At 42.3% G+C, this 27,815-nt stretch overlaps 1 protein-coding gene across 1 annotated transcript in view; it reads right to left on the bottom strand.

Annotated features, from left to right (window-relative positions):
* Positions 1-27,815, bottom strand: part of LRP2 (LDL receptor related protein 2) — a 342,454-nt gene that overhangs the window by 120,408 nt on the left and 194,231 nt on the right. The window contains exons 35-44 of the mRNA XM_085645360.1: positions 26,871-27,048; positions 23,205-23,418; positions 18,985-19,224; positions 15,457-15,645; positions 13,902-14,822; positions 11,206-11,371; positions 9,015-9,173; positions 8,144-8,433; positions 1,450-1,653; positions 399-641 (exon numbers count right to left, since the gene is read on the bottom strand). Coding sequence (XP_085501486.1) covers positions 399-641; positions 1,450-1,653; positions 8,144-8,433; positions 9,015-9,173; positions 11,206-11,371; positions 13,902-14,822; positions 15,457-15,645; positions 18,985-19,224; positions 23,205-23,418; positions 26,871-27,048 — 2,804 coding nt within the window. The remainder of the gene's footprint in view (positions 1-398; positions 642-1,449; positions 1,654-8,143; positions 8,434-9,014; positions 9,174-11,205; positions 11,372-13,901; positions 14,823-15,456; positions 15,646-18,984; positions 19,225-23,204; positions 23,419-26,870; positions 27,049-27,815) is intronic.

Here is a 27,815-nt window from a genome sequence, read left to right as displayed (position 1 = left end):
TAAATAATTATTTTAACATTTGTTGTTTTGCAATCACATTGTTAACTAGGCAAGCAAATAAAGGCACATGAGGGTGTTTACATTTAAGCAATGATATAGAATTATCGGCGTGTGAAAAAATGCCTTTACGAAACTCGCAATCCACAGCAGCAGTGACCCATCCATATATACATCAATCAATCAATCAACCAACTTGGATTTGTGGAGTGTGGCTCATCACCCGCGAGGTTATCCAGGCGCTAATGTAGGCGATATATATAGCCGAGCTTTGTGGTCACCTTGGGCACCAAGTTAAGTTAAATGTTAAATTCAAGGAGAAAACTTCTAAGTGACAATGTCAGATTTATCTTTGATTTATGCAATTAAGCTATTTAAATATACAGCTAGGAGGAACTTACGACAGTTTTGCTCATCTGACGTGCCATTGTCATAGCAATTGTTGACCCCATTGCACACATACTGAAGGTTGATGCACCGTCTATTGTTGCAAGTGAATTCTGTTGCAGAGTCACATGTCCGAAAGACGCATCCTGCCTCATCGCTACTGTCCCCGCAGTCGTTGTAGTGATCGCATCGATAATGATACGGGACACACCGGCCATTACCACATGTGAACGCCGTTGGGAGACACGTATGGAAGGCTACCAACAAAAAGCAACGAGATCATGTCATGAAAGGAACACAAATTACCTTTAAGACCAAACGAATGAAGCACATTATAGTTGCACACTTCTGTTTTACCTGCCAGAGCAAAAACTGCCGCAAAACGGACTGCATGAAAAGCAAAATACACATTTAAATTAGTCACAAACATCTGCTTTTACACATTCAAATATCTCTTTGAGTCATTCTGAAGCAAGTCTAAATACTTTCTTCAGATTTAACAGAAATAACCATGGAGAAACCAAACTGAAAGATTGTAGCGCAGCCCACATTGTAGGGGTAAAGCTGAACTCTGTTCGGCTGAGGAGGGAGTCCAGCAGGTAGCATATGGTGAGAAAGTCCATGAAAAAGTGTGTCAGGCTCAAGAAGATGCTACTTTGGTAGAGAGGCTCAGGGTGGGGATTGTACAGAAGGCATTCAGCAGAAGGATGTAATACTTTGGCGATGGATTGTCAGCAGCTCCTGGGAGGCTGACCTTAGGAGTCAGGCCAGTCAGGCCAGAAAGTAGGGTGCACGCGCTCTAGTGAAGCGGAGTACCACATAGTCAGAAAATGCCCAACTGAGCCAGCTCAAGATTGTAGCAGTGAAGTCATTGTTGTGGCATACTGGATAACTGCAATGTTCAGATTACCAAACTCAGTTAAGCCAATGTTTAAAATCTTTCATTGTAACACACATTTTTAGTGCACAGACGTAGCCTTCCATTTCTTTGGATACAATTCTCTATGCATATTCTGTGGCAGGACATTTGCCTCATTCAATTAGAACAGGGATTCAAATTCTTACCGCAGACACTTTCCAGCTCATCAGAGTTATCCCCGCAGTCATTATCATTATCGCATTTCCATCGCTCTTGGGTACATCGACCATTCAGGCAGGTGAACATGCCAGAGTCACACCTGGTCCCATTGTCCACAATGCAGTGTTTGTTGTTGTTAGCCAAGTACCAGCTTCCTCCAGTTGGGCACTGACACTCTGCACCATCAGGCCCTGCTCGAGAAATGAAACAACAGCCATTGCAAATTTCCGTTGCTCCACCATTCAAGATACTTATGCACTTATTGTAAACGTGTGGGTGCCCCTCACCCTTTAATAAAGTCATCAAATGTTACATAATTGTCAGAAGGACTTGAACACCAGCCTCCTCCCCTTCTCCTGTCAAATTTCACTGCACTTTGGTCGCTACCCCAATCAACAAAAATATAATCACCATCTACCACCTCTCTGAAGCTAAATTCACAACAAACTTGCTCCAGTCCTATGCAATAAATAATTCAACATTTTTAACAGCACTAAGAATTGAACCTTGAACTCACAGTATGTACTATGTACTCTTCTCCCACTCCCTCACGCTTGTAAACATTGAATCTCACAACTAAAATGAGACACTTCTATGCAAATGATGCAGGAAAACGTCCACCCCAAACCGCGAGGAATAGAAGCAGGCTAAATACACCATTCAACACTCTGACACTGCTAGCTCGTCATACTTTCAGACCCTGACAACCGACTCTCCCTCCAATGCCCACCTATGACCATCCAACGCCTGACAGCAAACTGTTTTGCACACATATTTCTCCTCAAAGATCACTACTATTAGGGCCATCCTACCAACAATATTCACTACTCCTACACACCTCTGGAACCTCGTTCATTGTCAACACTCTTTTTGAATAAACATCTCCAAATGAACACGGTCCAATAATCAAAGCCTCTAATCAATGTTGTGCACCATCTGACCCTTCAACCCTCAGACCATCAAACCTCTTTTTAACACATCAAATGCTACACTCTGACCATTCTTTTCAACCATTTCCTCACACCAGGAATATGTCCTGTAAACACCCCTCCAAAAAAGAAACTATTGGGGATCCATTCTCTCATGCTAACTATCAAAAAACAGCCAGTCTCTAAACTCCCCTTTTTTCCAAAGATATTAGAATAATTGAGCTTCAATGGCCATTCAGATCCTTGCAATTCAATATCTTTATTCAAACCTGACTGTTAAACATTATACATCTGTCACCTATGTATCGCAAATGTGGCTATGTAAATTTTTGATGGAAATGTTCCTGCTGCTAACCAATCAATAGATCAATACATTTTTAAGTATTGTGTTTAATTACCTGTAGTCCATGGCATAAAGACCAAGCCTGTTATCTTAATTTCCCCTGACAGTTACATTTAGACTCAGTGTTATCTTGCTTCAAAGACGAAGGCCCAGATATACAAATAAATAATGAAATGCAAGTGTTTAGCCATGCAACAGTTGCATAACTAAACACTTTTAAGGTCCCAAAAGCGAGACCTATTGGCTATGCCAATGCTTGTTTTAACTGCTGCAATCTATTGAAGCCACACGGAGAACATCAAAGCGGCCGCGAAAGTGATCGCGATCAAACATCAAAGCGGCCGTGGGGCCGCGAAAGTGAAAGTAATCGTGGTAAAGCGCGATGCGCGCGCCCGCCCACATGCACTGTAGCTCTAGGCTGGCCTGGTAGCATTTTTTGGAGCCCTCACAAAATGTCTCACCAGACCAGCGCATGCGCTGGGTCAGGCGAGACCTAATAAAGGCCTTTCTCCTTGCTAAGCCAGCCTCAGGGAGGCGCAAGATTATTGTGTAAATCCATGTCTATCAGTCTTTGTAGACATGGATTTGCATCAAAATCCATGGAGTGCGTCTCAGATGCAAAGTAATGCAATTTCTGAGCTGTGCTACTTTTTGTTACACACTTTTGCATGCGGTTTGCGTTAAAAAACTAACACACCCTGATGCCAACTCTTTGCAAATCTGGGTCCCAGTGCATTCGAGTCTAAATTCGGTGATGGACCATTAGTTTTATTTTCCAGCCCAGAGAAAATCTGCAAAGTTCTTGGAAGAAACTAATTTAAATATCTCTATACAAACCTATTTGTGAGGAAGTCATCGTAGAATCTAAAGACATGTTCTTAAGAATATTATATCCAGATGGTACAACAATGGGAAAGGGACAGTGCACTAAATGGCAAGTTTTAGTAAAGGTATCATATCAACTTTTTATTATAGACCCATTCACCACTGGCTATACAGATATAAATGCATCACCATGTCTACTGTCATTTAGAAAACATGATGTGTCCTCTCTTCTTTTTCTGTGGTTTCTACCAGAAAACTTAACCTCTTATATCTTTACCTTTAAACAGGCTCCCTTAATAGGCATTAGTAAAAATAGGTTTTGACCCTGCCTTTCCTGCTAACCACAACCCTATTTCACATCTCCACTAAGCCTCTAATGTACTTGCATGACTACTTCAACTGAATTGTACATTTTTAAATCTTACACTGCGAATCAATCATCACGTACTGAAACTGGAAATGTGTACAGACTTCACGATGTAATTCCAAGTTTTACCTCCAATGAAAGAAAAGTGTCTATTGCCTTTGACTGCACTCGTTGTCATAGTGTCTGTGAAAACGGTACAGTACTGCTGTGAGGTGGCTGAGAAATGGGACTAAGACGGACATCATTCGTTTTTTTTATCTCAGGAGCAGGCTCACATTACAATTCATCAAGGGTTCAGCTACTGCATTGTTTATGAAATACTTGACCCTATGGATGTAGTTATAAATAAGGGGATGTATCATAATGAGCCGAGTGCCAAGAAATCGCGACTGTTCCCATTGCACGCGAACCGTAGGCCTCGTGAGAAGCTAGAGATGTTGCAGGCGGAGCCCGATGTCTGGGGGTTAAAATATTTCATGACCACGCTGACTTATTGGAAGGGAATGTAGGGATGCCGGTTCGAGCACTTAGAGTGAATACTGACTTCTGGAAGACGTTCCCCTTATCAGTAGCGGGACACATAAAACTGTAGCTCTCCCCTGGCTATTGTATTGTTTTGTGGTCTTGCCTGTATGGATCCCCCGAGCGCTCTTCCAGGAGCTAGACTCGCTCATTGTTACTTTCATCTAGGGCTGCATGAGTCGCAGGAGAGTAGCTTTGACATTCTTGCAGCGCCCTGTGGGAGAGGGAGGCCTAGCAGTCCCTGAGTTCGAGACGGATTATACTGCGCGCAGCTTTAATGGCTCACCCAGTGGTTGGCAAGTAGGGTGACCCCAGGGCACGAGATGGGACAGTTAAACCCTGAGTTCAAGCAGCTGTTTAGAGTGCTACTGACTGCAGGATGTCACCTCAATGGGGATACAACTGAATTCCAAGTGCTGAGGCGCTGTTGAGCAGGTGCTTGGAAAAGACGCAGACGCAAGCCCCGTACTCACCTGACATGCCCTTAGGGGTTTTAGAGCTGCTGCTGCATGGAGGAGAGTGGCGGGGGCTATGGGACTAGGTTAGTGTGGGTGTAACACAGGTAGGGGATCTGTTTCGAGCCGAGGAGCTCCTCCCATTCGAGGATGATCGTCTAGAATTCACTTTGCCTCGGGGGCACTTTCAGCTCCACAGGCGGGTGACAGCAGCAGTTAGGAAACAGTGGGGTGTGGGCATGTCGGAAAGACCACATCACAGGAGCTGACAATACATGGTCATGTCCTCAGGTACTTTCGAAGTGGTTTCCTGCTTATACACGGCGATCAGGGAAGACACGATGATGCCGCTAGACGCCTTGCTTTCCCCATCGGGGGAGGACTTAGGAGTTCCAATACCCGAGGGCGACTGGGCAACTTTATTGAAATGGTCCTCCCAGATCAAAGATTGGTGCAGGGAGCTTGAGAGGTGGGCAGGGTATGACTGTGAAGTGCTGCTCCGGGAGGCAAGAAGGGGTTGTGGTTCACTAGAAGTGCCTAGGGCCTGGGAAGCATTAGTGGCCTGTTTGAAAAACTCTAAACCCCCATCACAGGTGGCATCTCCTGGTAGTCCGATGGCTCAGGCCCCTGATTAGAAATGCTGGTGTGGCTGCGAACCTTGTTATGGATGACCCCATTGCTCTGGCCTAGCGACATGAGGTATGGCTAAATCCTATTCTTAGTTGGCCGAGTGGGACAAATAATTTTTTTTAAATGATGGCGCGATTTGGGCAGTTGGTTGGGGAGATGTGGGACAATGTTGGTGGGTATGTTTTAATGGCATAGTGTATACTTACACTTAATGGCCTGTTGTATGATGCTGTTCTGAAAACTCAATAAAATCGATTACAAAAAAATATTATGAGCTGAGTGCCAGAAACAGTAAGTAGGGATTGACGCTCTCTGTTTTTGGCTTGTTCACAACAAAATAAACACTCTGCTCATCATGGGAGTCAAAATAGATTCTGAATATATCCTGAGACAAGAAGTGGGGGGCACGGTATGAACCACTTTTTTGCAACTATTTCAACTATAAAACTAAATTAATGTAATCTTTTCCTAGTACCATCACCTTAGTATAGGCCCAATTATCACCTCAAGACTGGATTATACAAGCAACCTTTATGTGCCATAAAAGGATGATTCAACAGTAAGCTTCACTGTGTCCACAATCCTGAGAAAGCCTTTGTCTTTGCAAATGTAGTCCTATTGCTCAGGATGATATGGACAGTTTGAGCTGAAAGTTGCCGGTGGGCACCGCTGGCACTTATTTTAGGGGACATAGATATTTGTATTTGCCCCATGGGCGAAAGACCTAATTATTAAACGTTAAGAATAAACAAAGCTTCCTGAAGTGAATAAACAGCACTGGTACATTTGGTTTGGTTATTCAATGGCTATATGTAATCACCAACATGTGATAGCCTTGCATCACCTTCTGACAGAATTAAAAGTGCAGCGTAGAAAAAAACAAATGTACCACCACACAGTAAACATTAATTAATACGTATTAATAGGAAGCTCCATACATTATATCTTAAATGTTACTTTGTGGATCTTTTGTCTTAGGTGCCTTGGAAAAAGGCACAACCAAAGAACTACCTTGGTCATGATAGATGATGTTTCTATGAATTAAAGGCCTACTCCAGTGATTGAAGATGACCATACCAGTGGTGGAAGTGGCTGGTGACCTCCTATGGAAACGTTTGTGCACCAGCACTTATTTATTTTAAATATAATAAGTGACTAGGGCTTTACACTCACCTAAATGACAATGACAGGATCTCCAACGGCAAAAGGGAGGCTCCATGATTAAAAACTCCTGTCGCTTAAGGCACAGGTTTGTGTTTGCTTAAAGAAAAAGGAGTAAGAAATGTTTCTCACTTGGGGGGCTACCTGCTTCGAATGATCTACCCAACAATATCCAAAGGGAAAGCCAATGACTCAACTTTCGCTCCTCCATAAAAACCTTCTCTTTAATTGACCAACTGCTTAGCTATCAATCTACCTCACAGGGCTTTCTGGCTTCTCAACACTTCTGCTCCAGAACATGTAATGCAGAGTGCACCGTGTAAATATAATGCACCCATCAATCCACTAATTCAAGATCTGGTATTTCATGGAACATGGCTTAGTGGTATTTTGAGTCTTTACCACATGAGGCATTGTAACCATGTAAAGATTCTTAAAAGGATCTCTTTGCCAATTATAAGAAAATATCTTGATTTGAGAGTCCCTTTGTTTGGATTGTTTATATATTTTCCATAATTTGCAAAGAAGGCTGGTGGTTTAGAACCATTGTTCATTACAACATATCTGCATTACCCTCTCCCTTATGTCTGCACTGCAAATGAGACCAAAGTTCTTAAGTCTGAAATATACAGAGACCTGCAGACAGTCTTCTATTACTGAGCCTCCTTGAAGAATTTGGACGTCAAGCATAGTGTTCTTGCTCGGATTCTTAATTTTCTAGGGATATTGTGGTTCTTTTGCTCTTTCTACAGTCACATACCATTCTTCACTATTCCTTCTTTTTTCACATCTAATTAATTTTCAGATTTAGTGGCTTATTTAAAAGGTGTGCCAGGTCAGCAGAGGGATGTAATTTCCTAGTGGAGTAGCCGCCACCTTATTTATAGATCCTCGCTAGGCAGCCAGAGATCTCTGTGCGTTCAGCAGAGTTGCCGGCATGGCCTCTCCACCAAAGGCACTGAAGCTTGTCGTGTGGATGCCATGTATACTGCTTAAAGTTTTTTCTTTTTCAGAATCAAAACCCAAAGCAGGCATTTGTTGTTGAAAAACAAAAGAATAATGGCCCTGATTAACTGAGAGATTCTTCCCACACTTGGCAGTCATTAATCCTTTTTCCTGTTTGGGACCATCAGGCAGAAAAGAATGATGATGCAATAGTTAAGTTACAATTGCAATGCAATAGTAGCTAAACATTTATTCAATATAGAACAGAAAATAATTGTACATTTTAAATCTAAAATATATGTAAGAAATAAGCTAAGTCAAATTACTAATAATCTAGTGAAACTGATAATTGATATCTATTCTCTTTGTGCCAATAGGAAAATACTTCATTCCCTGAGGGGCAGGCTGATCTCAAGCTCAGACATACGTTTGGATGTCCTCTTTTATGTTTCCACAGTTCAACAACTTCTCCTGCACAGATTCATCACACAAATGGTATCTTACCTGGAGCACAGATGTGACTGCAGCCACCATTGAACTGGTCACATGGGTTGCTGCACTGCTGCTGTTTACTGTTGGCGAGAACATGGATATCCATCGGCCGCTGTGGAAGATTCTGTATCATGATAATCTGATCGGACCCATCATGCTTGTTGGCTCTGTACACACTCCGGGTGTTCCAGTCTGTCCAGTAGATGTGCTGGTCAAAGAGAGTCATGGCAAAAGGATACACAGCAGTGCTAACAATGACTTCACGATTTGTTCCGGTTAAGCTGCAGCGTTCAATCTTCTTTCTAGGATTGATCAACATATTAAATTGCATTTCTAAGCATATGATATTATTTAAATTTGACTCTCTTCACTCATAAAAGTACTTGTCTATTCCTTCAACCGATGCCTCTTTTTGTTCTGGATGAGACACTTCTTTGTTATTGATATAAACACACAAATTGCTAACACAAGGACTATCAGACCCATTCAGTCCACACAGATGTGCCAGCTCCTCACACACAGACCCTCCATACTCTCCATGGGGACCCTTGCTGCAATTCTCCAGGTGGTTTTCAATTGAAAGTTTTGTTCCCTTCATCTCTGCTGTTGGTCGCAACTTACCCAGGATAAAGCATGTCTAATAAGACTATTCAGACTGCATTCAGTCATTCTATGAGTACAAAGTCAACTCTTTAGTAATCCCGTACAACTTTGGCAAAATGAATTGGTCGAGGAGATACTGTTAGTTAAATGTAGGAATAAATGCTACAAGTATTTTATCATCTTTGAGTATAAACAAAATCTTAGTGTGTACTTTTGGCAAATTGAAAATGGGGGCTCCAATGAACACACTCATACAAAAGAATCAAGTCAAAAGACTTACATGCTTGCATCTGCCCAGTAGAGACGCTGCTCATCATAGTCTAGAGTAAGTCCATTTGGCCAAATTAAGCTGGTGTTCACAATGTCTGTTCTGAAGTTTCCTCCAAGTGTAGCACGCTCTATTTTAGCATTGGTGCCCCAATCGGTCCAGTACATGTACCTATAGATTAATCAAAGTAAAAAATTATTTCTTTGTGGAATAGACATTCATTCTTTCCACATAAAGGTCCCCCAAAGCAATAAGGCTAGTTTTTACTTTCTACTGCACACCACACTGTGCATATTTATTGGAATTATGTAACAAGATTGAAGTGTGATACCACTGACTATTATCCAATACAAAATGCCTACTCAATTATATGGTGATAGTGGGGAAATTATCTGCAACCATGTTTCAATTTTTCAGTTAACATTTAAGGTTCTATGGTTAAAGATCAATGTAAGTGCAATCATTTATTTGAATAAAGAATTTTATATCACATCAATTGTGTTGCTTCTAGACAACTTCATATGTCTCTTGCCAAACAAAATGGGTTACCGAAAACAAATTAGGGATACATCAACATTAGATAAGCTGCAACTGGAAATCAGCGAAAAAGTAGCGCCAACAATTAATTTTGCAGCATGGTCTGTTTGAGTCAGTAGCTTGCAGCCAGTAGCCGGTTGAGTCAGTAGCTTGCAGCCTCCAGTTATCTAATCTGGTAATGTTTATTGGTCTTGAATACTTGTCAACACAAGGCAAACATCAGGTGTTTCCTGAGACGCAGATGATTGATATCTCCAAATGTCAGGATTCCTCTAGCTCAACCTGTTGCCTTTGTTTATTCATGAAATGGCACAATTACTTTTTGTGTTACGATACTGCAGGTCACCAAATTCATTAGAATAAATTGCAAAATTGAAAAGATAGCCTTGCTCCTCCCTGTGGACTTAGCTATTCATGTCAGTAAGAAGATGTGTGAACATGAAACAAAAGAATACTAACGTCAAAATGAAAAAGTATCATTTGAACCATTTGAAAATAAATATTTAAGTAGTCTTTCATAAATATTATTATAGGTCAAGTTGAATAGAGAGGTGTAGAGCGCAAACTTACTCCACCTTTTCATTTCATAGTAAACTCTGTGCTAAAACCTAAATATGAGTGGGCACATTTTGAAGCCGAAACAACATTGGACTCACAAGGAATTACACCTTGAGTAGGAAATGCACATTTTTATTATTAAAATCTTCTGGAATTCTTGAGCTCATTCCGGGGGGTGAGTGATGTGGGATTTTCCCTAAGGTGTTCCATGGCACCTTTTCCCCAATGTGGGAACTGTGATCATGAACTCAACCGCAAGCCTTTTTTTGGATTACCAAGGGTACTGCAGGGTAATCGTATGCCAACTCAACATAAGCTTAGTTGATCAACGTTCATGAATTCGCAGTGAAGAGCTGATGCAGTGCCGGTTAGCCTCGACTGGAATAGTGCAGGTTGAAACCTAAGTTAAGACAGTCTATGATTCCTCTAGTGTAGGATTTCCCCAACACACAGAGGTGCCAATCTAACCTAAATCATACAGGAAGACATTTTGTAGGGCCATTGTAATGTAATGTCATGTGATTGTAATGCAATGTAATTTAGCTTATAGTGCGCAACTCATACCCTGAGGCGTCTTGGCGCTATCAAAGTCTGATTTAGGCCGCAATGATATCTTACTCGGGTCAATCGGGTGCGTAATGAAGATGTGCTTGATGCGAGACTGAGGAACTTCTGGTTCATCTTATATAAGGGATGAGTATGGATTCCCCAAAATGTGTGGTTTATGTGGTCACCACAAATATATTATGTGCTCTGGTGATCACTGCAACAGGCTATCTTGAAGCAAAAATCTGACTTAGCCCCTTGAAACAGCACATGATCTTTACCAATTCCCCAATGCTCAATACTGCGGTAAATCAGCTGTAGCTTGGAGTGCTTAATTTATTAAACTATTTCAAGGGATGCTGCATCTCAGTTACAGTTAGAATACAATGTTGCAAACTTTTCATGAGGTTTTTTTGTTACATGAAAAAATACAAATATTTGTAAAGATATTTCCAAACTGATATATGCAGTACGTAACATATTTGATTTGAAAAAAGTGGTTTTCCTATTTTTGTATTGGATACTTAAATAATAGCATCATTTAAAAACTAGAAAGACATACCCTCTGCAAGGATCCAACGTGATCGCTCTAGGTCGTGGAACCTGGGCAATCACAGTACGGTTAGACCCATCTGTGGCCATGGAGCTGATTGAATGGTTGAGGTAGTCGCTGTAATAAATCCTTTTATTGATCCAATCAAAGGCTATGCCATCTGGCGCACCCAGGTCTACAAAACACAAACAAAACCACAAAGAGAGGAAAATAAGTGTCTGACCATAGGTTTTGAAAGTGTTGTGGGCCAGTTAAGAGTGTTAACTGGGTGGAACAAAATGACCCACATGTGGCCTCATATCAACTTGCTTACCTTGGTGTTATTTGACGTCTAATGGTGTTCAGGCTACTTAATGGAAATGATTTATCCAAACTGTACAAAGCAAGTAACATTTCATGGCATCTCACATGAGATGCTGTTTTTAAGATGAACAGCAAAAACCAGGTGAAGTAAAATGTAAATCAGAAACCAGCAAGTTCTTTAAAACACCTATCCATAAAGAATTGTTGTGCACAGGCACTTGTGTACTTCTTTAGCTCATTAATGTACAAATATGTGCAGCCTCTGGAATGCTGAAGGGTTTTGATTTCATCGGAGTGCTTAGCTCAGTGCTTAATTTGAGCAGGTGGTTTCCGGTGCTCAGCACTGGCACTTAATTATCAACACCTGCACTTTTCATGAGCACCAGTTAGGTACATTTATGTTTGTTAAATGATTGCCAAGAATCACAGGATGTTGAGCCGACGCTGAGAATCAGACCTGATTCCCCAACTCCGAAGTCGGCAGCTCTGGCCATTACGACACATCCTCTCTCCACTTTCATGGTTACGGGTTGGTTCTGTTTTAGGTGGCACTAACCAAAGAAATGGACTGGTGCAAGCTGCCTCCTGACGAGAGCCCCGGCACTTATTTTTTTACAAATTAACCATTGTCTTAGTGTCTTTCACATCCTAATATCTGCTTCACAGACAGCTGCTCACAATCTCCATCCACATTTATAGGAGCAGGGTATAGATACATATGAGGTTGATAGTAAACTAAATATTAAGATCCACCACACAAATTGTTTTTGTGTTATTGTGCATTGCTTTTTCCAGTTAATGAAACATGTATCTTGTTGGAAGTTGGAAGCTCAAAAAATCAAAACTAACAATCTTCAGTCTCAGTTTTTACTAAAACGAATTTCTGCAATAGAAACGAACTGTGCCGTACTGGGATCAGGAGGGGTTGTGGAGGTCTTCGGCAAACAGGGTTTCTTTCATAAATAAGAGATTAACTCCGCAATGAGATGTACGTCCTCACCTGAGTGTAGATTTCCTAATTTCAAGAATTCACAAAAGCTTTCAAGGTTACTCCTGAAAACCTGTGCCAGTTACTGCTTTTCAGGTGTGACTGCAGCAAGGTTTTGAGGATTCTTTTTTGCCTGCAAGATTATAGATATATATATTGTTGCATGCATGAAAAGAAAGCGAGCATATGAAAATGCACCTGCTGATTTTTTTATGTGGAGAAACTCTATTCATGTGCAAGATTATGGGTGAGTACAGGCTCCCCATGTTCAAGAGCAGGGTTACTGAAGATTTCATGTGGGTAAATTCATTTATGAGTGTAAAAACCATTTTTCTGATTTTAAAAAGTAGTTTTGCACTTGTTAATGAAGTTACTCTTTAAAGAACATATTTGTGCACATTCTCCTAAGTTGCACATGCAAACAGCTTAAAGAATAACACTCTGTCCCTAGAGACTAGTTGTATAATAATGCAAAATGTGCAGATGTATTTACAGAATACAATCAATGCCACAACTTGTGGAGTCCACTTTTACCAACATGGTGACAGGAAAGAGATTTGTGTGGCGTGCACTCTTAACACACACCTTTTCTATCCAGGTGTAATTCAGTGTAAAATTTTACAAAATAAACCAACGGGAACCCACTTGTGAATATAAATATAATTGTACAAATGCAGAATGCAAGTTGCTATAATAAGTTTGGAAGATGTTGTACATTTGCACATATCAAACTTGCAGATGAAGCATACTGAACTGTACATATACAAATTAAGAGAATATCTCATGTTACATATCTCAAGGTATCTTTGCTTACATACCTTCTCTAGCTTTTGGGACTGCACATCATTTTTGAATGCCCTTTTATTAACATAAGGCACATTACTGAAACTGATTAATTTAATATAGCCTTATAGCCTGCCATAGCAGGCTATACCAGCCATTAAAGGCCCGCTTCAGCGTTTAACAAGGGAGAGGGACTTTAATGGCTCGTATAGCACAGCTACGGAGGGCTATAAGGCGATTAGAACATTCTGTCACTAGAGGCCAGAATGTTCTAACAAATAAAACAATGGCCTCACGGAGTCCAAGGGGAATTAAATCCCCTTGGGTTCCGAGAGTTCTTTGTTCACAGCAGCAGCTGTGAATGAAAAAAAACATTCGAATGTTGCTCTGTGGGCTTCTATCGGCCCGTAGAAGCCCGGAGCACTCCATTGTCTGTAATGAAGTGCTCAACATTCTAATGTTCTAATAAAAATTAGGTGAAATGAAATAGTATTACCTTCAATCATTTCTAAGTGCTCTATTATATTCTGCAAGACGGCATGGTTTTATGGAAAGTCCAATACTTCAATCCAGTTCAAATGAACGCTTTCTCCGTCTAAATCACAGTGTATACTTAAATGAATGTATTTACCTGATGCCACTGTAGTAGACATTCTGGAAGATGACGAAAGGCTGAAGTAACTGATTCTGCTGCGCCCAGCACCAGAGCTTTGTGTGTAGTAGATTCGATTATCTGCACTGTCATAGTCAAGGGCAATTGCGGTTCTGAAGACATTGATGGGGGCAAATGGAGGACTGTGGTTCTCAGGATCCAGGTGCAAACTTCTAACAGAAGTCTCAAGCGCAAAAATAAGATAATTGTCTGTTGAAATTAAACACATTTTTCCAGTAGGGTCCAGCTGTCCATATGCACACCCACAAGTGGATGTTTGCAATCCAGGTTTGGCAAAACACAAATGAGAGCAACCTCCGTTGTTTATCAAACAAGGATTGTTGTTTACTGCTTGAGGTGACCGCGGCTGAAAACGCTGATCATATACTGTGACATCCCTTAGAAAGTTGATATTATCTCTAATGACAGTTGGTTGCTCTGTGTTTCCTGGCTCTTTACTGGCTTGGAAGACTTTTTTCAGGTTGCGGTCCACCCATATTATAGAGTTTTCGAAAATTGTAATGCCATACGGCGTGGGATAACGGCTTCCATATCGCACTATTTCACTTTCACCCCCCTCGGGTCGAATTCTGGCAATCATATCGAGGGTATCATCAACCCAATAAATGTAACCATTGTTGTGGTCTACTGATAATCCTCTGGGTGTAATGATGCCCTCAGACACAAGCACTGTCCTATTAGTACCATCAAGGAACGCTCGCTCAATCTTGGGATTTTGTCCGTAGTCTGCCCAAAAGATGAATCGATTCTTTGGATCTACCACAATATGCCTGGGCATGTCAACTGTGGTTTTAAGCAGAACACGGCGATATGAGGTGTTCAAACGTAAAACTTCAATGAAGGTCTCTGTCAGGAAAGCATTAGTAAAGTAAAGGTTTCCTGCAAAAATGATAATGAAATGGTTATAAGCAGTAGTTCTCATTCTTATTCCACCAATGTGTTTTACTTCTACTGGAAAGCACTTTTTAAATAATTCTCTCTTGAGCTCCATAAAAACTAACATTAAAAAATTGTTAAAAATATTTGAAAAGAAAAAACACACAAAAAAACAATATTTGCATATTGCTTTCATAGAAAAATGTATAATATCTGCCACTTATCTTTTTCTCCAGAGGCACAAAGCCTGGAATTTAATAGTATATATCTGAGAAAGTTATCCCATAGCCATAAACATACTGCTCAGATCATGTTTGACAAATTTATCCTACTTGTAACTGTATTTAGCTGCTTCTATCATAATTAATAAGGCCTATCACTCTCGTTCATCATGAGTGAAAAAGAATGCTCAAATCAAGTTTAGTGTGACACCTAATTTCATGCCAATTTGGCTAATAAAGTATGCAACATCATTCTAAACTAAATGTAAAACTACAGTTATATAAAAAAAGATCTTCGGAACATCACTTAGGAACAAATATGTTGAAAATGCATTTACAGCATTGCAAAGAGATACACAGGCGAAGATACTAAAAAGGCATGTGCTGACTTCCACATCATTGACTGATTTACATACCCGCGACCCAGTCAATGGCAATTCCACGGATTCCATTCCGCCCTATTCCATTCCCAACAATGGTTCTGAAGGACGAGCCATCTGGTTTAATCCGGCGGATTCCATTTTGTGCAGCCACATTGCTGCTGAAGTCACACCAGTATATAAAACCAGAAGGCATGTGGACATCTACATGAAGCACATTTCGACCTGAAACAATAATACCATTAAGAAATGTTTTTTAAAATAAAAGCTATATTTACATACAGATGCAGAAAATTAATACTATGTTTAAAAAACAAGTTAAATTGAATGGTGTTCAACAGTGTATTATATTATCGATTCACAGCCCATGCATGGTAAGGAAAGAAGCATCAGAGGTATTGCATAATACAGACGTCTTACATCCAACATTACTGGGGTGGCTCCTCCACTAGGGCAGAGTAGCGCCGCCCCACTGCTTTCTTGCAGTCCTAGAAGCAGAAACATAAAATGACAATAACCATTTTATGTCTCTGCTTCGCACACTGAGAGAAAGTAGAAGGGTTTGGTTGCGGGTGGGCCGGGCTGCTCTGCGAGCAGGGGAGGAGTGGTGTGCCCACTCCTGAGGGTGCAATGACTGTTTGGTCGGCACTCTGGGGCCGCCCAAACCAGGCATGCGCATTCTGCCTTTTCTCCATGGAGGCTGCAACGCAGCCTCCATGGAGAAAATGACCTCCCCGTAAGCTCCTGGCTGGGCAGCGTTCCCATCAATTACAACGCTGCCATTGCAGTGTTGTGATTGCTTAGGAGAGGGGAGGGAGGCTGCCTGCTTCCTGTTCCTGAGCAGGCGCCGAGAAAATGTGGGACCTGGTCGGGAAACAGGTACGTTTTTAAAATTATTGAATTAACAACCCACACCCTCCTCCCCGCGTGACCCTCCCCGTGCTAACACCCCACCCGCAATTAATGCCGGCCGCAACGTCAACATTAGGCAAAACGTTTTTTAATTGGCCCCTAGAGCATCTTTTATTTAGTGTGATTTGATGTGTGTATTCATACAATGCCATACCCATCTTGTAGGTCCGCTTGGCACAAAAAAAATATGAGATTAGCAACCTGTAATCAAAGGGCGAAACGTAAGAAAGTCCACTATCTAGGAAAAAGAAAATCAACAAGTAGGTCTTTAAGGACAGAATTACTTTTGTTATTCTAAATGTGAATCAGGAAGATATTCTAAAGTTTGGACACGTGTTAGAAATGGGGTTTCTGGTTGTCTCCGGTAGGCACCCAAGCGAGGCAGAACCCACCACTCTAGTCAGAGTAAGTCAGTTACACACCAAATATAAACTGTGCCAACCCTCTGGTAGCTTGGCTTAGAGCAGGCAGGCTTATCTACAGATATCTACAGAGGCAATGCGTAAACCATTGGTGAAACACATTCACACAGTAACTCAATGAATACTCTACAAAAGAAACTCCAAACTGGCTTATATAAAAAATACCTTTCTATATTATGAATAACACAAGAAGACCAAAACGGCATGAATGACATGATTAGTGCAAGTAATGCAGGATTAGAGAGAATCTCATACATTTGCCAGAAAATCGTAATTGATTACATTCAGAAAAAACATAGGGCACAGGAGCACCTGCGTGCCTACTAAACTTTAAACGGTAATCTTGTGTGGGCCCAAGTCCTCAAGCCGTTCGGTCTTTACTAGGAGCTCTATACCACTCTTTGGGTCCTCCCTAGAGGTTTCACCCCTACCATTTAGAGCAAGGAACAATGTCCCCCAAATCCAGTCCAAAGAAGGAGGAAGGGGAAAGTGAGAGACCTCTCTTAGTCCACAATTCCAGCTGCCCGCGAGCGCACGGTGCAGCTGCAGGATCCCAGTACCTTCCTAATCCAGCGTTGTGTGGGGATGAAGGCTATGCTCCTGGAATCCGTGCCACTGGGGTTCCCAAGAAGAGCATGGCAGTGTGGCATTGGGCCTAATGGGCAGGCTGGAGGTGTCACCAGCCACGATACTCCTCGGGGCACAGGAGAGCGGGTAATATCTGCACAGAACGTAGAAATCAGTTGGTGTGTCGGCACGACGATCTTCTTCTGTCAGCCGGGCACAGCCAACAGCATGACATCGGCAGAGTTTCTCTGTGTTGCTAGGCAAAAAAGCGGGGGCTTGCACCGGCGCTGTGGCATCTCTCTCCCATCGGAGAGTGCAGCACTGGAGGGAGCACGAAGAGCTAGAGGCACATGCTGCTCTGGGGAAATATGAGGCAGTCTGCAAGCGCTGTTCTTTGGAGCAGGCAAAGAACTCAACACGCTGACTTTGGAAAAATGTAAAAGAAGGAGCAGTCGGTCATGGCTCCTTAGTCAGAACGGCGCTGCCGGACTGATGAGGGACAGAGTCCCACAGCAGCGGTGCTTAGACAAAATCTTTGTTGGTCCCGAGTTTGCAAACCAGGGGGCAAGCCAACAAGCCCTTGGAGCACACTTGGGGGCATGAAAGCAGGTAGCTAGCAGCAGGCCAGCTCATCCAGATAAGTTGAAAAGTGGCAGTCCCTCATGCAGCCAGCAATCAGCAGGCATGTTGCCAACACAGCAAAGCAGTTAGCAAGAATGGTGGTTGCTCCTGGCAGTACAGCAGTCCTCCTGGCAATGTGCAGATATAGAGAAAGCAGCATCTGGTTACAAGTCCCACGCAGTGTCTGATTAGATGAGGCTCAGAGCCCCAGTACTTATACTCAAAAATGCCTTTGATAAAGGAGGTGACTTCAAAAGAGCCCTTAGAAGTGCACAAAGATCCCTTTCAGCCCATCCCTGGCTTCCAACTATCAGTAGGGGGCAGCCGCGGACGGTAGTAGGAGTTCCTGCAGGGCGGTGACGTGGGCAGGGGGAGGGGCAGGGTGGGGGGTAGTAAACTATGGATTACGGAGGTTTACAGGTAGGTAAACATATAAATTAATAAAACGAATTTCGTTGCGTGCACTGCATCGCCAAATGCGTTTTTTGACTAATGGATGTTTTTGTTTTCTCTGGGAATTACATTGGTTTCTCATGTATTGTGTTGATATATATCTGATTTTGTTACTTCTTCAACCACTGACTTGGGTATTTCATCACTGAAATGCAGGATGGGTACAAGAAAAAAAAGAAGGAGAGGTAAAGCTTGTCTCCATTATTCGTCGTACCATTCCTTGATTTCTTACGGGGCTGAAGTGGGGAGTGAGGGAATATGCTTAAATAAAACAGAGGAAGCTCACAAGGTATGGGTCCCTTATACGGCACTTGCCAAGAAGAGATCGGCTGAAAAAGGTTAACTTGAAGGAAGGACTTTAAAACTCCTTGGCTTTACAAATACATCTGATAATAGGCAGAAGCCTCATGTGTACACAGAAGTGGTGGAGGTAGGACGGAGGGAGAGGTAATGGATATGCAACAGTTCCCAATGAGTTATATGCAAATAGCTTGTTGCTAAAATGTTTGGATTACTTTAGGTAGTTTAGAAAGCGCAATCAAACAAACTGAAATGTGGGCTGTGAAAACATAAAGTACTTTTAACTTACCTCTTCCTGCCAATGGAACCATTGCTTCGGAATGATCAGCTGCCTCTAAGCTAAAGCCTTTCACTGCAGTTAGCATGGAAACAACTACGAAGGAATTGTAGGGAGAACAGGTCCTGTTATTGGCATCCAGCTGAAATCCAGTTGAACATGCGCAGGAGAACTGGCCCCGCGGTTTAGGTAGGCATATCTGTTGACATGTATTCGGATTGTTACTACAGCCATTGTCGGAACCAGCAGAATCTGGAGTAGGAAAAACATCAATCATAAAGAATTCTGAAAAATTCTATCCATTGTATTACAACAGAAACCACAGACAAGATAGAAGTACTTATCTCTGGGAACAATGCCCCTGGTGGCCTCCCAACCTAGGATCCCCACTCACCCCGACCGACCACACCCACAACTTCGGTATCATCCTGAACCGTAAGCTCACTATAAAAAGACAGATCAACGCAGTCTCATCCGCCTGCTTCCTCGCCCTTCGCATGCTCCGTAAGATATTCAAGTGGCTCACCATCGACACCAGACGGAGTTTCAGCCAAGTTCTTGTCACCAGCAAACTGGATTAAGGCAATGCACTTGGCATAGGAATCACTTTGAGACTCCTCAATAGACTGCAGACCATACAGAATTCAGAAGCCAGACTCATCCTAGACTTCCCAAGGCAGACACACATCACCCCTAACCTCAAGAAGCTTCAATATCTCCCCATTCAGAAGACATCATTTGAAGATGTTGATCCACACCTTCAAGGCCCTACACAATCAAGGACCAGCATACAACAACCATCGTCTGAACTTCCCCCTAACCTCCAGATGCTCCCTTTTGCTCGTGCACACACCTCGCATCCGTCTCAGCAACAGTGGAGGATGCTTCTTCTCCTACCTCGCCGCAAAGTAGTGGATTGACCTCCCTCTTCACCTCTGCACCTCAACCTCGCTGCTGGAATTCAGGAGGAAACTCAGAACCTGGCTATTCACCCAAACCCTCACCTGCAGCAGTGTTCTCAGTGCCTGGATACCCTCGTGGGTGATTAGCTGCACTTTACAAACCATGATTGATTGCTTGATTGATTGATTGATTGATTGATTGATTGATTGATTGAAAGACTGGAAACATGCAACTTAAGTGATGACACCAGGGATTATGCTGCAATTTCCGAGAGCAGCAGATATGTTTTTAAACCTTAAGGGGCATATTATCAAGAAACAGCGTTAAAATTATCGCCACTTTAGCAGCAGAAAATGGGCTTGATAATATGCCCTTGAGAATTCCCATAGAAGCCCATGTTCTGGTGTCAACATGGGCTTCTATGGGAATTCTCTGTGGCATATTATCAAGCCCATTATCGCCGCTTTAGCAGCAGTTTTCTGCCGCTAAAGCGGCGATAATTTTAACGCCGTGCTTGATAATATGCCCCCTAGCTAGTTAATGTAGAGCAAAAAAAAGGGACAATGGTCATACTGTTCATACTGTTACGAAAGATTGGTTCTATTACTGTACTGATTGTGCCAAACACGTTCTATCCTGGCAGCATTCAGCCCGATGACAAATAATTGTCAGTTATTATAAACCAAAAAATATGGAAGGGCTTTATGAGTGGCATCATTTAGTGACCCTGCTGTATATTGTCCTCCTCCACTGTAACATACTTCTAGCGGTCCTGAATACTGATAGTCTATGTTTTGGTGTTGTGAAGTATGACCACGTTCTTGCTGCTGTTTCAAAAACTGCACCTCTAGTGTTGAGGTAGAAACATCTTTCAATATATGAGTGACCTATATACATGAGACGAGAACAGCCAAAGGGTAAAAAACAGAAACACTAAACACCTCCCAGGCACAAGAGAGTTTATTTTGTGGCCATCCTTTTATGCTGAATGTGTTCTTTTACATAAATGTATTACCCTGGGTTGATGTATGCCTTGCCCTCATCATGAAATTGAATTGCTGTAAATATGTCACCCCAATTCTGCAATTTTCAAAGAAAATCTTCTGTACATGAGTTAGACTAAAACCACTTTTAACAATAAGTGCTTTGTTTGTAATTTCTTCTGGCCGTGTCAATTTTTACCCAATAAATGCATTTAGTATCTTTAAATATCTGTGGTAATTATAAATAATTTATATTCTGCCTGGGTGTTTCTCTATAGAAGTGGAAACATACTGGAAGATGAAGATATTAATTAGATATAGCCCCAGACTGGCACTAGGGGCTAACAATAATAGAGCTCTCTTCATCCAGGATCTAAATCATGTTTGCCCTGAGAAGAAGTATGAGCCTGAAGTACAAACTTTCTTTTCTGGTCACAAAGCCCTGTAATTCACAAAATCGCAGGTTTTGCTACCACAAAAAGGAAATGTGCGAACAGTACCTTTGCAAGTGAGAAATGACATTTCAACTCGCTCTGGTAAAATGTGAACGTGAAGGGGCACCCCGCTCTTCCTTCTTGTCTCCAAAGCCCTTTAGGGGACACGGACATGTGTAACTCCCGCCTCACTGTAACCATGCACAGCCTTGACTGTGATGTTTAATAATGAGATGCTTGCTACACAGCTCAAAGTCTGCTGGTGACACAACCTCTGCTGTGCATGTGTTGCATGATCATTTACCAAGGATCTCTTGAGCTGCAGCTATGTGCTTGGAAAATTAATTCCATTCAGTATTTCCTTCTTATTCTAGAACGACTGGAAGCAATCACTCATTGCCTGCATTGTGTGGTAGAAATGTACGGCACTAATTAATACATGCATGGTATTCCGCAGACACACTCTTTAGGCATGCAGACTTCTTCAAGAGGCTTCGCCCCAGGATGAAGTCATAAGGACAAGCTGCTCACGGGCATCTTCCCAGACAAACACTCCAATGACTGTAGAAGTCCTTTGTAAAACTGTTGGTGGTAAAGTAACACTGTCTTAAGAATGGGATGTTAGTACCAGCATCAAATCATAAAAGCTAAAAAAAAGTGAGATCGTGCACAGATTCTGGGGTGAAATCAACTAATTCTTGGCTGCAAATGGGAGATCCATAACAAGTAACCAATGACTGCACTTCAACTATAGACATGAAACTGGCAATCAAACAGGCTTTCAAGTAAAATTCCAACTTCAGCTTGGGAAAGACCGACGAATGCCGCATCTAGTCCCATCCCAACCGGTTATCCTCTCACTTACTGATATTCAGAACTTTGTATGTTTATTCTCTTTCTTGTTCTAGGGTCCTAAATTGGCCCAGGTGACATGCGGTGCTATCAAAAATGTCAATAAAAAATAATAGAAAATCGAGTAAAGTTTACCACACCAATATTAGTGTCTCTATTTCTCAACTCTTGTTTTAAACCATTTTACCATCTTTTTGAGGCCCGTAAACTGAAAACTATTAAATAAGGTAAAAGTAACACCCATTATTTACAGCACACAGAGACAGAAAAACTTTCAGAGGAACCACTATATAATAGCAAGTCATTTTAAGTAACTCTTAGGCCCTGATTCCAAGTGCCCTCGTAGGGTTTGTGCACCTATGGCACCCGATAAAATCCAACTCGCTACAGTTTAGCATGTCTCAGGTCCAATAAAATGGAATTATTCTCAATTTTGAGGTCATAAAATGAAGATTGGGGTGTGTAATGCACCAAAATCCACCTGTAACGGTTAAGAACGTAGCGTTTTCCCTTGTTAAATTCCTGCAGGTTTGACCTGCCAAAATGCAATGAAGAGCGGTAAATTCCAGCACATTGGATTCCCAACAAAACAGGCATTTCAGAAAACACCAGACCCCTTCTAAGCAGTGCCTTGCTGCTGTAGTAGTCGTGCTATGAATTGAATACTTAACACCCATAAAACACAGGTTATGTCGCAATATCGTTTTCACTCGCAGTGGCAGCCATCACACGCGTCGCCTTACAAACAATAAATTTAGCCTGAAAAAGCACATGTCCACTTTTACCACATTCTCTTGGCTGGAGTGTATTGGCCATACATTACAGTTTGTCATTTTGTTGGCAGTAAATTGATTCAAATTGATTTCAATTCTGCAGGATTTATTCAAGTTTCAGACCTCTTATGTTGCTACAGTTCCAGATAATATTCTGGTCGAAAACAGTTATTTTGTAAAAGCGTTCAATAAACGCTGAGAAAAGAAACGCCTTTGACCCACAAATGCTTCACATAGCAATTTCCTTCAGTAACAGGGCTCATTGAACGGCGACACAAAATACTCACTGTCTCTGTAATGGACGCGCAGGCACTTGAGCCCTGAAATGTTGTCTCTCATCACCACCTTGTTTGCGCCGGTGGCCTTGTCAACCCGCTCGATGACCTCATAATCGCGATCAGTGTAATAGAGGAAGGACTCGTGGACAGCAATGCCCCAAGGGTGGGAGAGGTGGTTGACCACAATGATACGGTTTGTTCCGTCCACGTTTGCTCTTTCGATCTATGAGGGCAGGCACAAAATCTGTTAGCATCACGTACGCTGGGCAGCAGGTTTATTGGTGTAAACGTCACAAAGTCCGACCCTTTTTTCAACTCTACATTAAACACTACAAAATGTAACACACGACTTCTTCTTGTTTGTGTTCTCACTGAAAGGTTACACGTGAGTCATTTGTTATAAGGGAAAAAATAGAAAGCAAAGCAATCAGAAAGAGAACTTACACAATTCCAACTGACAGGTTTTGTATTAGGTAGTAGTACATAAAACAGCATTTTATTAGTTTGAGTATGTGCACAAAGATATCAACACACAAAGGAATCGATTTTCAAAAATGTGTAACAGAGCGCATCACTGATTTTTGTTCCACTAAACAACTTCTGGGATCGTGCAACTACATAAGAGGAACATGCATTGGCAAAGCCAATAGTTAGCGGCAATGGCCGAGCTACGAGCTTTTGGCGTTGTTAATGTGAATGGATTTTAGCCATATGTTGACACCTTTAAGCTTTGCCAATGTTTCTTTATTCGTGCCAGGGCATGGTAGGGAAGACCTGTACTTATCTTTGCTCATTTGCTTATCTTAAGCTGACAATATAGCTATAGAGCAGGACACAAGACTGTTTCTGTCCTATCTGAATTCCTTCTTTAGGTTTAAATTTGTTTATTAAAAATTAAAAAGTTAGCAGGTACTGAGTAACTGTGTTAAGCCACGGACAGTGAGTGAATAGAGATGTTGACTTCCCACTGCAGTAGTGAAGGGTCCAAAGAAAGCGACAGTGCTGCAGTACCAGGTCTTCTGGCCTCTGTGCCCAAATACATTCATTGAAACGCAGGGCCGGACTGGGAACATCAATGAACCATGGCAGGTTGCTGCTCAGACCTGCCCGGGAGCGAATTGGGGGGAGGTGGCGTGGTGCTAGTTAGAAGCACCGCTCCTGCTTTTGTTACAGGTGGCCGATATTGCAGCACTGCTGCAAAACCGGCCCCCAGTATCAAAACTGGCTCTCCCTCCGGCGCACGTGTTACCGGCAGGCGCGGTGCGTCCATTGGGGCGTTGGGGCGTTGCCCCCCCGCCCCTGCACCCGCCCGCGCCCGCAGCTCCCTCCTCGGTGTCTCTGAACTTAGTTTACTAATGTCAGTCAGCATGACGTCGGTCCGTGGGTGGTCCGGCGTCATGTTGACTGACATGCATTGTCAGACAAGCCAGTCCTCCTGTCCGGCCTGCCCGGTCGCGAGCTGCACCGCCGCTGAGAATGCGGGTCCGTTGCTTGTGCTTTCACGACGCTATACGGAACAGGAGGAGATCGTTGGCACTGGGGGGAGACCCGGTCTGTGAACTGGAACGTTTTCGCAAAACCCTGCATTCTGGCAGCAACCCACTGGGGTTTCATTTGTTAACGGACTTCCAGTCCCATAATACCTTGCATAGATGTGCTCACCTGAGCGTGCTTGTGTTGTTAAATAAAGCGGGAAGAATCTGGAAATCCATAATGCTGCTGGTCTTGTGTGGGGCACCTTTGAAAAAGAGCGCATGCTCGAAACGCGTCAGGACTGTTTGCAGACGCTATCAGCACAGCCTACCTCTCTCTAATCTTCACTTACCTGCTGTGAGTGCGGCTCACCTGGGGACACCCTCTTTCTTTCCATAAATAAATAAATATATATATATATATATATATATATATATATATATATATATATATATATATATATATATATATATATATATATATATATATATATATAAATACACAAATAGATGCATGTTTGTCTCTTTATAAAAGTATATATTTATATAAAGTATTACATTTGAATGGAATACATTAGATTTACATTATGTTACATTCATATATTGAAATATTTAATATTCACTACTTTAAACTCTATTTATATTTAAAAACAATATTTTTGTCTATTTTTTGACAAAATTAGTGTCAATGATTGTTTTTTTGCCGATATTTTTGTACTTACCATTATAAATATAGGGACATGATTTTTTTATTTATTTGATGTAATAGAACATGTCCTGAGTGATATCATATGTGAGGTCATAAGCAGTGCATTAGCTCTGCTAACTATAACTGGTGATTTTTTAGTTCAAAACGTTATGTTGACACTGACATATTCACCTAACTACAGTGTCCCTTTAACCTTTTTTTTCAGTGAATTTCTAAGGTTTTCTTTAAGGTAAAGTAAAATATAATAGCAATTCATAAATATAACGTCATCTTAACCTTTGTGTTTTTTCAGTTAATTTTGAGGGGCTTTTTTTACGTAAAGTAATATTTTGTTACCATACATAAAGTCAATCCCACGCCACGCACAGCCTTTGGTTGTGCATGGTGTGGGCTGTGTACAACCCCCTGCAGGCAGCCAAACCCATGCTACGCACAGCCTTTGGCCGTGTACAGCCGGTGTTGTTGTTGGCCACAGGGCCTGGCATGTACAACAGCCCAGAAGGCAGCCAACCCCTAGCTGGGGACAGTCTTTGCCCATGTGCGGCGAGGGGTTGGCCTCAGTTCTGGCCTGCAGCCAGGCCCTAAGGCCAACTCCTTGAAGGCAGCTAACTCTCCGCAGGCTCGGGCGGCGTATGATTGGCCTTTGTGCCATGGATACTCCTTTCCGCTGGGCCTTTTTTGGGGGTAGTGGGGACCCTCTCCTCAAGCCTTAATAGGCCCTAGGGACCCCCTCCCTCAGGGCCAAATGCTATAATTAAGGGGAGGGCGCCATGTGGCCCCTCTCCCAATCCTTCTTGGGCACCGGGAACCCCAACCCCAGTGCCAATTCCATTAAAAAGAGGAGAGGCCGTGTGACCCCCCCTACCCTGGGCCTAAATAAGCCCTGGCGGCCCCATCCTCCAAGGCTGAATTTCATTAAAAAGGTAGAGTGGACCTTGTGTCCCCCCCTTCCCAAGCCTATTGTGGCCTAGGAGACCCCACCCCCTGGACCTCTCTAAATTACAAGGGGGTGCCATGGTGCCCGTCAGCGGCACCCACTAAGCAACACATATTATGTGGAGGAGGGTGCGCAGCCCCCTCCCTGAGCATCTTTAGGCACAGGGACCCCACTGCCCAGGGCCAAATTCAATTAAAAAGGGGAGGGGGCTGCGGGGTCCCCTGCGCAAGGCCTTAATAGGACTCGGGAAACCCATCTTCCAGGGCTGTATTGCATACAAAAGGGGCGGGTGCCCTCCCAGAGCCTTTTTAAACCCTGGAGAACCCATCCTATAGGGCCAAAACCAAGAAAAAAGGGGAGGAGATCGAGCAGCAGCCCCCCTCACCAAGCCATATTAAAACTCTCAGTCTGCCTGCCCATTTTAGAGGTTAGCGGACCCCAGGTTTCCTCTGAAGGAGTAAGTCTTTGAAAAGGATGTGGAGTGTCAATTGTTCAAATTCAAAAAACATTGAACATGCTTAACACATTTCAAGAAAAGAATCACATGGTTCATTTACCACACCACTGCCGGTCACACCCCAGTACAGTTTTTGTTCCTTGATGTCAATTGCAATAAACTCCACATGGTCAAGATTATTGACGACCAGGACTGCAGCATTGGCGCCATCCATGTCAGCACTGGCGATTTTTGCCTGTATCCCACTCTCAGTCCCTTGGTCTGTCCAGTACATTTTGCTGCAGTAGAGAAGATCTTGTCATTCACAGAGACATACAGTGACAAGAGCCATAAGACATAATGGATCAAAATACATCTAAATGAACATTTACAAAGCAAATCATGACAATATCAATAACTTGTTCTTTGTGTAAAGCTGTCAAATAATTTATAGAGTTGCAAATAATATTACTCAAGCTAATTGTTCTGAGCGTCGGAAGATGAGAGACTAGGGTGTGACTCTGCACCTGACAAGATGGGGGTCGAACTGTAGAGCTCCTCATGTCAGCAGAGTTTTACAAAATGTATGCACCATTCAACTTCTTCGTCATCCATATACAGAAGGCAATTCTTTTTAACTTGCTCAGCATGAAATTTGAGCCTTGAATAATGGCATTATGCTGCAGTTTTAACCACATTTTTCTTCAGCACTCCAGGGAATTTTCTCAACGTGAACGTGCCCTCAATTGTGATTTCAGTCAGTGCTCAAACTCAAAGCTCTCTTTATGTCATCATCATATAGTAAATCTTCAATAGTTATCTCCATTTGCTGCAGTATGTTTTATGTAGTGATTTATTTTTTTATTTCACTTGACAAACCTGTATTTCAGTTTTGAAATGTTGCAAAACTGTCTTTTGCTCAAACCTGCCTTTAATTTTGTGGGTATTAATTTGGGTTGATATTATGTGCTGCTGCTATCCTTGGTTCCTAAATGCTTCTAGGCTCCTTTCAGAGAAATATCAACATCCAGTTACCTGAACATTATATGTCCTGACACTTTCAACT

The sequence above is a fragment of the Triturus cristatus genome, chromosome 3_1 (genome assembly GCF_964204655.1).
Source record: "Triturus cristatus chromosome 3_1, aTriCri1.1, whole genome shotgun sequence".
Taxonomy (NCBI): Eukaryota; Metazoa; Chordata; class Amphibia; order Caudata; family Salamandridae; genus Triturus; species Triturus cristatus.
Note: the sequence above shows the minus strand (reverse complement) of the source record. Positions and strands in the feature narration are given on the sequence as shown.